The sequence below is a fragment of the Electrona antarctica genome (assembly GCF_951216825.1).
Source record: "Electrona antarctica genome assembly, chromosome: 21".
NCBI classification, from domain to species: domain Eukaryota; kingdom Metazoa; phylum Chordata; class Actinopteri; order Myctophiformes; family Myctophidae; genus Electrona; species Electrona antarctica.
Genome location: NC_136802.1, coordinates 23,280,110 through 23,292,083, shown reverse-complemented (window position 1 = coordinate 23,292,083; position 11,974 = coordinate 23,280,110). Strand labels below are relative to the sequence as shown.

Genomic DNA, 11,974 nt, shown 5'->3' with positions numbered 1-11,974 from the left:
ACTTTATGTAGACTTAGATAGCATTTTATGCAGACTTATAGCATATCATTTTATGTAGACAGCACTAGAATAGCATTTTATGTGGACATAGCACTCACACAATTTCATAGATATTCCACTGTTACGTTCTTAGCTTATGCATGTTCCATGATAACTACTTTTTATGTATGTGATGTATTACCATGCTTTTTGTTCTTGCTTAATGTAAGTTTAGTCTCTCTGGATTATGAGCGTCTGCTAATGTAAATGCCTAAGTAAATTGTACTGTATGAATTACTTATTACTAGGTTGTACATATAGTAGTTTCATCTTCATCTTTTATATCATCTATATACCTTCACATGTTGGTGTAGGTAGACTCCATGTGCCATTGGTCAGACATGTGAGCACCTTTGGGCCAATCAGCTGTAGGCCCGGGTGACACACATAGGTGACATTGCTTGGGTTGGGCTCTCCTGTAGTCTGGAGCAGTGCATTCCTTACTGAAGGAGGGGGTCCACAGGACAGTGCTGGAGACACAAATGACATGCATGAAGGGTGGTAAATGTGTGTGTGTGTGTGTGTGTGTGTGTGTGTGTGTGTGTGTGTGTGTGTGTGTGTGTGTGTGTGTGTGTGTGTGTGTGTTTGAGAACACGGGTGTGTCTCTCTTTGTTTACTGAAGGAAGAGGTCCACAGGACAATAGTGGGTTTCTGGTGCAGTTTCCACCTGTACCAGACTATGGAGCAGTTTCCGCCCGTCAGCCATCAGGCTGTTGAACATGCCCTAAGCCCCGTCTCCAATGTCAGACATGCATTATCATTATCATGTACTGTATATAGGATTATTTGATTTTTTTTTAATGTTTATTTCTGACATGCAAAACATGCTTATTATTATTATTTTATTATTATAATATTTAAAAAAGGCTGTCGTGCTCGGGACTTGAACCCGCGACACACTGCTACATTGAGCCTATAGGCGCCCAGACCCAGTACGCCAGCCGTCCGGCCACAAATTCTTATTTGATTCTAATTTCACCCACCCCTTTAAACCTGTGGTGCAAAGGAAGGTAGATCACTGGCTTTGTAGGTTCTACAGGTGTGACCTCTCAAACAAAACAAACCTACCAACACACTCTGGATGAGTACCACTCCATGTTCTGTCTCCCTGGCAGGTTTGAATGGAGTCTCCCTGCAAGGAAGATAATGCACTGTTAAGCGTAAGCCACTCATCTCTGTGCACCCTACCCTCCTAAGTAAGTAGTACCAGCCACAACATAAATCATCTATTATACATTTGAAAACATGTGCCCAAGCCCAGGAAAGGAACATAAAGTCACCAGCTACTACGTCACTGACACGCTGCAACACGCTGCAACACACACTGCAACAACACACTAACACGACACAGCCTTACCCTCCGCGTCGATCCACGGCTATCTCCTCATGTCGCGCCGCACGCCCACAATCAACAACACCCGCGTAAAAACTGTCATTGCACTGACACTACAGCCGCCTCCCGTCCAGACTCACAAACAATATCAATATCAATAATAAACACAAACACGCCACAAGCACCGACACCCCCGCCTAATTTGTTGCCAGGTCTATGAAAACAAGCCCAGAAAAAATGCCATTCAACACGCTACTTACAACTCGCTTACAATTCGCGGACCTGGCAACACTGCATCCTGTTTCCCCATTGGCTACGGTTGCTACAACACGCATTTGCACTGCATCTTGGGAGCAACACAGCTTAATGTAGGGGTCACCGATTGCTGTGCTACATCCCCCTCATGTTCTCACGTTTACTGCCACCTGCTGGACGCAAAGCCAACCTCAGACTGCCGAGGGCTGCGGGGGCGATTTAGAGGGTGAACACACAGCACAGAAACGGATGTTGTGGGCGTCCATCTTATGCTAAATAAATAGCGTCAATGCTAGCGAGCTAAACCATAGCCATCCTTGCTCTAGAAAGCGCTAATGTTTCCATCTAGACCACCGGATACTCAGCAAAGACCTCTGAACATCGCGCGTTGTATCCAAACCATGGAGAGCTCAGTAGATTAGGAGTTATTCAGCTTTTAGTCAGCCTGTATAATGGGAGGTCGGCGGCAGGGCGGTTGCGCAATCCGGTCTAGGATCGCTAAAGAAGGAAAGGCCGAGCCAAACTAATAATGAAAAAATAGAAATCAGCGATCCGGTTTGATATCAATAATAAAGCTTATCTGACGGATCAATCCGCCAGGAGCGGAAGGTAATTACATTCCTTATGCCAGTAAGTCTGCACGCACACGCGCGCACGCGCTGCAACACAAAACAGCTGCATACAACGCGTGTCACTGTGGACTTCTGTACCTGTGCACTTCTGTCTCGCAACGCGGGGCTACGCAACTCTGGGATGAGCGGGCCGAAGGCCCGCGAAATTCTAGTGTGATACACTGAATTAATAAATAAGTGCTGCACACAAGGAAGCTGTCTTGTTCTATTATACATCTCTTCAGTAGAAAAGACAGCATTCATAATGCAAGACAGCATTTCAGCCTCTGTGTGCAGTATACTGTAGATATTTGTTAAATGGAATTTGCCTGTATTCAAATAAAGGGGGGTGGACTAAGTCTTGTGGGTGAACGCAATGACTCAGCACCTACCACTGAAATCATACACCACTGTTCAGAGCTTTCAGGAACCACGTGACTTTCAGAAATCTGATTGTTATCCTAAAGGCATAGCCCATTTGCCCATCTATCTATTTATCTGTTGGTGCATGGATTTACAGGAGCAGAGTAATAACCTTTTACTTGGTTCAAATTATAAACTCGAAAGGCAATAATAGAATTAGTGTCTTATAAACCAAAGACACTAGAGTTGTGTGTAAGTAGTTAACGTCAAACCCTGAAAAGATCGGAGAAAATCCACATTGATGATCACTGAGTTACTGAGTAGAAATGTTAATTTTTTTTGATACAAACACAAAATAGGTAATTCAACTTTAAAATCTAAATCTAAACATAAAATGAAGGGTAAACATGGGATCCTAGCAGAGCACCTTTCTTTTGTACCATCATACATAAAAGAGTGCCAGACACAAACAAACACAGTGGGTGACCAGTAAGTACCTTCATCTCATAGCCAGGTAGGCAGGAGTACATGATAATGTCCCCGTAGCCATGGGAGTCTCCCTCTGTGATACCGTGGAGGACTGGTTGTGGCGTCTCACACACCACCGGCTCACAGGAAACCGTGGAGAGACTGGGAGACCAGCTGCCCTTCAGCTACCCACCACATAGCAACAAGTAATCATCATTTCTTCACCAAGTTCATTCCCTCGAGGTTGAGGGCACAGACGAGAATTCCCCAGAATGATCTGGCTCTTTATGAAAGTGCCAGCTTTAAATACATTTTTACGTAAGATAATTTGATGAAGTCATGTGTCTATTTCTACGTATCACTATAGATCTGTTTCATGTCTATAAGGAAAAACATCAGTTTCATGATCACATAATTGCAATTTCATTTCACAATGCTAAATGGTTGCATGCATTCCACTGGGACACTGGACGTTTCTCCACATTCATACCGTCAACATGACAAACTTGCGTCCCACCACATTCACAAATGCTTCATCATAAGCTCTTCCCTACCTGGCACTCTGTTAACGTGGACCCTTTCAGGTAGAAGCCAGGTGGGCAGGACAGCGTGGCGGTGCCCCCGACAGGTGTGAGGTCCTCCCCACTGACCACAAGATGGGGGTGAGGGAGGAGGGAGGGGAGAGCACATGGCATGGGACGGCACCGCACGCTGTGCCTGGACCATGCACCATCGCTCTGGCAGGTCAGAGAAGCCGTTTGTGTGGCTAGTTCATACCCCTCCTCACATCTGGAGGGTACGAGGAACAATGAACAAGGAAAAGTGAACAGAAAATTAGAGAGGTGTTAGATAGGATTTCTACTAAATATTACAGTGGAATTCAATAGCAATACAGGTAAAAGCTAGGTGAGCAGGAATAATACAGTATAGTCTAATCTAAATCTATTTGAATGCTTCCTGGGAAGATGTTCTTAACTGGAATAAATCAAATGCTGAGATAACTCCTTTAGTCCATCAGCCACAGTAGTTGCGTGCATAGTTGAGCCACTTCAGAACCTTGGTTGGTCAGCAATAAACAAGATGCTAAACTATGAGTTACCCAAAGAGAAGATATGTACCTAGTCAAAGTATTATTGGCAGCTAGTATGAAAAAGCAATTACAAAGCTATAGTACAATGGAGGAGATATTTGTGCAACACCCGGGATTCGTACCCGGGTAGTGGCGAAAAATAAAACTTCTGGGGACTCAGATTAGTACCCGGGTGTCCCATGTGGAAAGCCAACATCACTAAGCCAAAGGGAATTCCCTGTGGCTTGGAGGATATAGATCTGCAGGCTGAAGTTGTGACTGTGAGACACTGCTACATTTGTAATGGAGAACACCACTAATAATGATGGACATTCATGAATGGACTGGAATATGCGTACTAAGATTAGACCCGCCAACAGACCAACATGTGGAAACAATGTTTAGGTTAGGGTTAGAGATAGGTTGTTGATGTCGGACTAATGACTGGTCCGACCAATGACTAGTGAATATGATGCTTGATACTAGTGAGACATATTATATGAACCCCTGCACTGGGACTGTGAATGAAAATCGGCAAATGAAAATTAAGTAAAAGAAAAAAAAAAACCCTGGTGGATACATACAGTACATTATATACAGATTATACACAGACACAAAAAAAGTCATATTTACGTGTAGGTAATCTGGCTGGGGAAGGTGAAGGTCTCTCCAGACACCTGAGTGTGGGGAACAGATGGAGGCGTTCCGCAGCTCACAGGATCACAGCTGACCCTGGGTTCTCCCCACCGGCCGTCTCTTCCACAGGAGAGGTGCGGGTATCCTTTTGCCTGGTGCCCCGGTCTGCATTTGTACAGGACCGTGTCCGAAAACGTGGCAATGCCTCCTTGCAGCACGGCGTTACGAACCGTGGGCGGGGACGTGGTGCATCTCCCCCGACCACACACCGGCACCCCGGGGCTCCACACGCCTCCCTTTTCGCACGTTGCCTGAGAGGGGCCCAGGATCCGGTACCCGTCGTCGCACCGAAAGTAGACGCGGTCCCCGCAGGCGTGGTCGCGGCCCAGGACGGCCCCGAATTTGAGCGTGGGCGGCGCACAGGTGCACGGCCGGCACTGGGGGACGGCGCCCAGCCACAGTCCCCGGGCAGAGCAGCGCAGGATGGGGTCCCCGGCCACCTGGTAGCCATCGAAACAGACGTACTCCACTATGTCGTCGTAGTCGAAGCTGGAGCCGTTCAGGTAGCCGTGGCTGATGTCCTCGGGTGGGTCACAGGTGACGATGTCACACTGAGGCGCCGGTTTGTCCCACAGCCCGTCTCCCTGGCACACACGCACAGGGCTCCCGTTGAGAATATAGCCTTCGTCGCACTCATACGTCACTTCAGCGTTGAAGCCATAGACTGAGCCCACAATGCGGCCGTTGCGGATCGTCAAGGGTTTGCCACAGTTTGCCGATAGGCAGACAGGAGACTTAAGGCTCCATGTGCCATCAGCCTGGCATATGCTGATAGACTTACCCTTTAAGAGGAAACCAGGCCGGCAGCTCAGTTCTATCTGTTTGTTATACGTAAACTCGTCCCCATTCAGAGTGATGTCACTTGGGACTTTGGGGGGACCACAGGTTACTGGTTCACACCGTGGTTTATTTCCGTTCCACTTGCCGTCTGCCTGGCAAGTGAGAGTTTCGCTGCCCTTCAGGACAAACCCTGTATGGCATTCATAATACAGTACCCCTGGATAAACGAAAGAAGTTCCGCGAGTGGTGCAGTTAGCAGTGACACCCGGGTCACCACAGGAGACGGGCCGACAAATCGGGGCATCGTTGGTCCACAGTCGACCTGACACGCACTGCCTGACGGGCTTCCCCGCCAGCTCGTACCCCTCCTCACATCCGTACCTCACCACGCTACCAAGAGAGCTGTCGGTTACGTTGATCCAACCGTGTTCTGGAGTCGGCGGTGTCTCGCACTCCGCCGGGACACACGAGGGAGCGGTCCCGTTCCAGCCCCCGTCTTCCTGACACATCAGCGTCGTCGGGGTCGTGAGGTCATACCCTTTCTGGCAACGATATGCTATGACCGTGCCGTGAATAAAGCTCATGTCCATGGGTGAGGCTAATGCAGTGCCCCCTATGTCTTTGGAACCAATAGCAGAGCCTTTCCCTGATAGGCCAGTAGTGGGGTCCATGACTCTAACATACTCTCCAAAGTCAATGTGCGGAGGCAGGCCGCAGTCTGAAGTGATGCAGATGGGAACAGAACTGGACCAGCCAAACTCCTCACAGGTCAAATGATTCTGGCCCATCAACTGGAATCCAGGGAAACAGCTATAAAAGATAGTAACACCAAATCTATGATCCTGTCCCTCTACGAAGCCATTATCGATGGGTTTGGGTGGAGTGCAGGCTATCTGCACACACGCAGGCGGCTCTAAATCCCACTCCCCATTGGCCAGGCATTTCAGAGTCTCTGGACCTTGGAGACGATAACCACGGCGGCAGGAGTAGGCAACGCCGTGGTTGAATTGGAGTTTTGTGTAAACTACTTTCCCGTTGGCTATCTCTTTGGGAACAGAGCACTCGATTGGGCGACAGGTAGGCACCCCACCAATCCAAAGCCCGCTCTCACCACAGACAACGGTAGAATTTCCCACTAATGTATATCCGGGCTTACAGCTGTAGAGGGCAGTGTTGAGGTACATCAGACCCTGGACATCAACTATACCATTGGAAATCTCCATAGGCTGAGGGCATTCTACCGGGATGCATTCTGGGTAAGGGCTGCTCCACTGCCCATCGGCCAAACAGGAGACGGAGCCCTCTTTCCTTAACGTAAATCCGTCCATGCAGGAGTACATCACCTCTGAGCCAAAATAGGACGGGGCAGAGGACACGGTTGAGGAGGGATCCCCGAACGCCACCTCTGGGGGCGGCCCGCAGAGGACCTGCTTGCACACCGGGAAGGTATCGTTCCATTCTTGGGCCGGGGTGCAGCGGAGAGTCTGAGCCCCGTGGAGTACATAGCCATTCTCGCAGGAGAGCTCCACGGTCCCAGAATCAGAATCAAGGCCCTTCAGGACGAGGTGGTTCTCCTCCAGTGGCGGTTCCGGACACTGTACACGTGAGCAACGCGGAGGCCTGGTCTTGTCCCAGTTCCCATACTTCAGGCAGGTCCACACCGGGTCCCCAGCCAGCTCGTATCCCTCGTCACAGACGTACTCCACTTTCCGGCCCACCTCGAAGTGCGAGCTCCGGTAGCTTCCATGCGCAATGTTGGGGGGAGGGTTGCAGGTCAGCAGGACACAGGACGGAAGGTCCGTGTCGGACCACTTACGGTTGGCCTGGCAGACTCGTTCCGGGCGACCCACAAGTCTGTAGCCGGCATTGCAGGCATATATCACCTTGCTGTTGAAGATGAACCGACTCTTGCTCTGAGAAGGAATAGACACAAGGGCAATTCTCAACTTAAGCATTTTAAAGTCAAATGCTAAGTCTTCACCTTACAATGTTAATTTATCTTACTCACAAGAATGGTTTGCATGCTGGTAAATGAATAATACCTGAATGAATCCATCTCTGAGAGGCGGGGGGCTGGGACAGATCACAGGGGAACAGACAGGTAGAACTCCTCCCCACTCTCCATTGGCCTTACAGGTCCTTCTCTTCTCCCCTCGGATCAGGAAGCCTTTGTCACAGCTGTACGCCACCACTGCCCCAAAGTTATAGTTGGTGCCACTGACGTTTCCCCGATCTATGCCCTCAGGCTTGGAACACCTCACTGGCACACAGCCAATGTCATAAGGCGAAGGCTCCCAGTCTCCTCCCATCATGCATCTCAGTGTCGCCGTCGTGTTGAGCATGAATCCCTCCTCACATTTGTAGCTCACTTCAGTGTTGCTGGCATACTTGGGCTTGTTCACAGAGTCCAAGATGGCGTGGGGCAGGTCCGGTGGCCTCTTGCAGAAGTTGGCGATGCAGCGAGGGACCTCCAGGCCATCGGGGGGTGCCCACACACCTTGGGCATTGCACACCATCTCGGAGTTGTTGCCGGCCGTGTAGCCGTCAGTGCAGTAGTAGTTAGCGGTATCTCCGTACAGCTGGTGAGTGTCATAGGGCTCTGCGTGGTCGATGGCTGGCGGGGGGCCACAGGACCGAGGGACGCACTGGGCGGAGCTGTCACTCCACTGGCCACTGGGCAGACACTCTCTGGTCTCTGGACCAATCAGGGTGTAGCTGTGAGGGGGAACATAATATTAGAACAGGAAGCATAAGGTTGCAACAAAAATAATCAGAAGCCATAGAATGGTACACTTGTCATGCACTTGTATTGTCTTTGTATGTATTGTATTTTTTATTATTATTATTTTAAATTGTATTGTATTTAATTGTATTGTACATCCATTGGACATGCATTCAAATTCAGCACCATTAGTATATTTAAGTTTAGGCATGGGATTAATGAATTAATTGTGTCCAGGTTAATAGGTACTATTTGTATTTATATTTAGGAATGAGTTTTATGGATGTATGTGGATGTTGACAATCCAATGTACGATTTATAGTTGAATTTGAATTGTATGCAGTGGCCAAAAAAAAATAACCAAATAATAAATAAATGACTGATTGTCGCTTGAAAATCTGTTGTTTTGGGGGCGAGCAACGTGAGTCTAGAGTGGAATTCAAACATGTGGTTTTACAGTACCCGTCTTTGCAGACGTAGTGCACCAGGTCTCGCAGAGCGTGGTCTTCTCCTACGGCCACAGCATCTTTTAAGGTCGGCGGTTCACCACACAGGACACTGGTGCAGCGTGGCGTGGGCCTGCTCCACTCCCGTGACGCCTCACACACCACCTCCATGGATCCCTGGGGCCTTCACACAAAACACACACCACTTACTTGCCCCGTATTGTGCCGAATATAAGACGACTCTGATTATAAGACGACCCCCATTTTTCCAAGACTCATTTGTGGAAAAAGAACATTGAATGTCAAATAGTCTAGTCCCCGATTATAATACCACCCAGAATGTGTGTTACAAAAAATATATATAAATGTGAGCTTGTAGATCGGCTATTTTCAAATGGCCAAAATGTGTATAGGGCTGAAGTTGGTATTGCATATTGTTTTAACAATAATCAAAATCTTAAGTAAGTAACGAACGTTTTCCAATAATTGCAGTGGAGTAAAAATAAATGTTGGCTCATAGATGTAGTGGAGTAGAAGTAAAAGTATTGGAAATTGAAATACTCAAGTAAAGTACAAATACCTCAAAATTGTACTTAAGTACACTATTGAGTAATGTCACGTTACACCACTGCTTACTACACTCACTGACTCATCCACTGTCAGTGAGACGAACGAGGTGACCGTTGAGAGCAAGCGGGATAAAAGTGAGGACGATATTCGGAGATAATTCATTCAGAAACCGGGCCTCTATGAATTCACTGTGAGGTGTTGTATTTGAGGTATCATTTGAAGCATTAACCTCAAAATACTGCAACTGAACTTTGGCATAACCTTGAGTTGTATAGACTATAGAGCGTCGCAGTCCCGCCCCCTTTCAGAACAACGAGGTGGTTTCTGTGTACTGCATACCTGTATCCCTCGTCACAGGTGTAGGTGACGGTGGACAGGTATGTGTCCGTCGCGAGGGTGTAGTCGGCATGCTGAACGGACGGAGGCGTCCCACAGCTGACGGGGTGACAGGCGGGAGGCGTCCCGCTCCACCTCAGGCTAGCCAGACACTGGAACTCATAGGGGACCTCAGGCACAAAGCCCTTCATGCAGCTGGGTGGGTGGAGCGAGGGGGTGGATGAGAGATGGGAGAGGGAGATAGAGTGAAGAAACAGAGGGAGAGATAGTCATGTTCCTTTCTATGACTCTTTAGCATCTTCCGTCGTCGTGGATCCACGACACAGCATAGAGCGTCGCAGTCCCGCCCCATTCGAGGGCACCGGAGAAGAATTTCCCATTAATTTTTACATAGACGTTTCAGAAAGTATTTCTTTAAAGACCTTTAAGCCTCGGACAAAGCCAACTCGGCTCCTGACAACTCATGACAATAAACAAAATGTTTTGGGCCAAACAAAAAAACAGAAAGAAGGGCAGGGTTCAACAATCTTTTAGAGTTTTTCTTCTTTCTAATTATTTGTCCGCCCCAAATTCTTTTGTTTATTGTCATGATTTGTCAGGAGCCGAGTTGGCTTTGTACGAGGCTTTAAAGATCTTTAAATAAATACTTTCTGAAACGCCTATGGGAAAAATGAATGGGAAATTCTCTTCTGGTGCCCTTGTTGTTTTGTAAGGTGGCGGGTCGACTGCGACGCTCTATTGTAAACAGGTGGGAAAAACGAGATACCTGAAAGTCACCTGGCTGCCATATGTAAAGTTGGATCCTGCCATGATGGCGTTCTCTGGGACGGACGGTTTTGGACAGGACAGAGCTGGAGAATGACAGCAGTGGGAGGTTAGTTGGTTAACAGGTGCTATTTGAATGTCCCATCTGATCATCTTAAATGTGATTGGCACGATTTGGCGATTCCGCCAGGCTATACACGTTCTGAATTCTAAAGTGAAAATGAAATGAAATAACTTTTAGTAATTTCACAACACGCCTGTCTGGAGGAATAAGTGTTGTGTGAGTATGCATGTCACTTTGTGGATTGCACAACTGGATTGCACATGATTCCCACTTCTCGTTTTCAGTTGACACGCACATGGGGAGTTTCAGTTTCCGTTTCGGTATCACAACACATGCACCACTGCCAATATGGGCTGATCACGTGAGCGTTGTTTCTGTGTCACAGCGTGCACGTCAGCCTTCGAGGGCTGGGTTTACAGGAATTCAGTATGACAACACTACTACGGACGTTGGCGGGTTGAGCACTGCAGCGACAAGGCCAGAGTTCCCGGTCATGAAGTGAGCAGTGTTGATTTTGACAGCAAATGTCGATTTGCTGTCAATAATCTCTTGAATAGTTTTAATTTAGTTTTAGTCACATTTTAGTCACCTGGAATGTTTTAAGGTTAGTCTAGTGTTAGTCAACTAAATATCATAAGATTTTAGTCGACTAAATCTACAGTTGATTTAGTCGACTAAATTTGTATTTTGGCGGGCCTTGATGCCGTCGTAATGACTGATTTTAGTGTAAAATGACTTGTGTCTTTTACTCATACTGGATCTCTTGTCCACTAGTCCCTTCATAACATTTTAGTCTAGTTTTTTTCCCATTTAGTTTTCGTCAGTGAAAAAAGGTAGTCGTCACAGTTTTAGTCGACGAAATCAACACTACTGCAGAGACAAGGGCAGAGTTCCCGGTCACGGAGAGCAGGTTAGTTAGCTGCCTCTGCCGTGGCGGAGAATGTGTGGCTCAGAGCCAACGTGGAAGGTGCTGCGGTAGGCAGCGAGGCCTTTCAGTTCTACCGCTGCTTCAGCCAACATAGTGCTAGACAAAGAGGCAGCTGTCTGTCTCTAATCACCCCTTCACAACACGAGCGGGCAGCCACGGGTATGGCAATCACATCACGTGCGTGCGTGCGTGCGTGTGTGTGTGAGAGAGAGAGAGAGAGAGAGAGAGAGAGAGAGAGAGAGAGAGAGAGAGAGAGAGAACTGAGTCCCCAGTTCTCTCTCTCTCTCTCACACACAAACATTTATCTACATGATAATGAAGACCCTGGTTATTTGTTTGGGTTTGTTTGCTTGCTGCTGAATGGTGATTGTCCATTATCAGTATCACCCACATGATTTAATTAGAGAGCTGTTTTATCATAGACTAAAGAGTGTTTCAGTGGACATAATAGTGCTAAACCTAATTTTACATATTGTATGCCAGAGCCATAGAGTAAGACAGAGTTACGACATTGAGGGGGCAGAAAACA

At 47.7% G+C, this 11,974-nt stretch overlaps 1 protein-coding gene across 2 annotated transcripts in view; it reads right to left on the bottom strand.

Moving 5' to 3' along the window:
• Positions 1-11,974, bottom strand: part of svep1 (sushi, von Willebrand factor type A, EGF and pentraxin domain containing 1) — a 128,711-nt gene that overhangs the window by 10,978 nt on the left and 105,759 nt on the right. For both annotated transcript variants that reach the window (XM_079491747.1, XM_079491748.1), the window contains exons 34-42: positions 10,455-10,539; positions 9,692-9,883; positions 8,799-8,966; positions 7,657-8,329; positions 4,772-7,527; positions 3,624-3,858; positions 3,099-3,254; positions 1,108-1,171; positions 336-509 (exon numbers count right to left, since the gene is read on the bottom strand). In XM_079491747.1, coding sequence (XP_079347873.1) covers positions 336-509; positions 1,108-1,171; positions 3,099-3,254; positions 3,624-3,858; positions 4,772-7,527; positions 7,657-8,329; positions 8,799-8,966; positions 9,692-9,883; positions 10,455-10,539 — 4,503 coding nt within the window. The remainder of the gene's footprint in view (positions 1-335; positions 510-1,107; positions 1,172-3,098; positions 3,255-3,623; positions 3,859-4,771; positions 7,528-7,656; positions 8,330-8,798; positions 8,967-9,691; positions 9,884-10,454; positions 10,540-11,974) is intronic.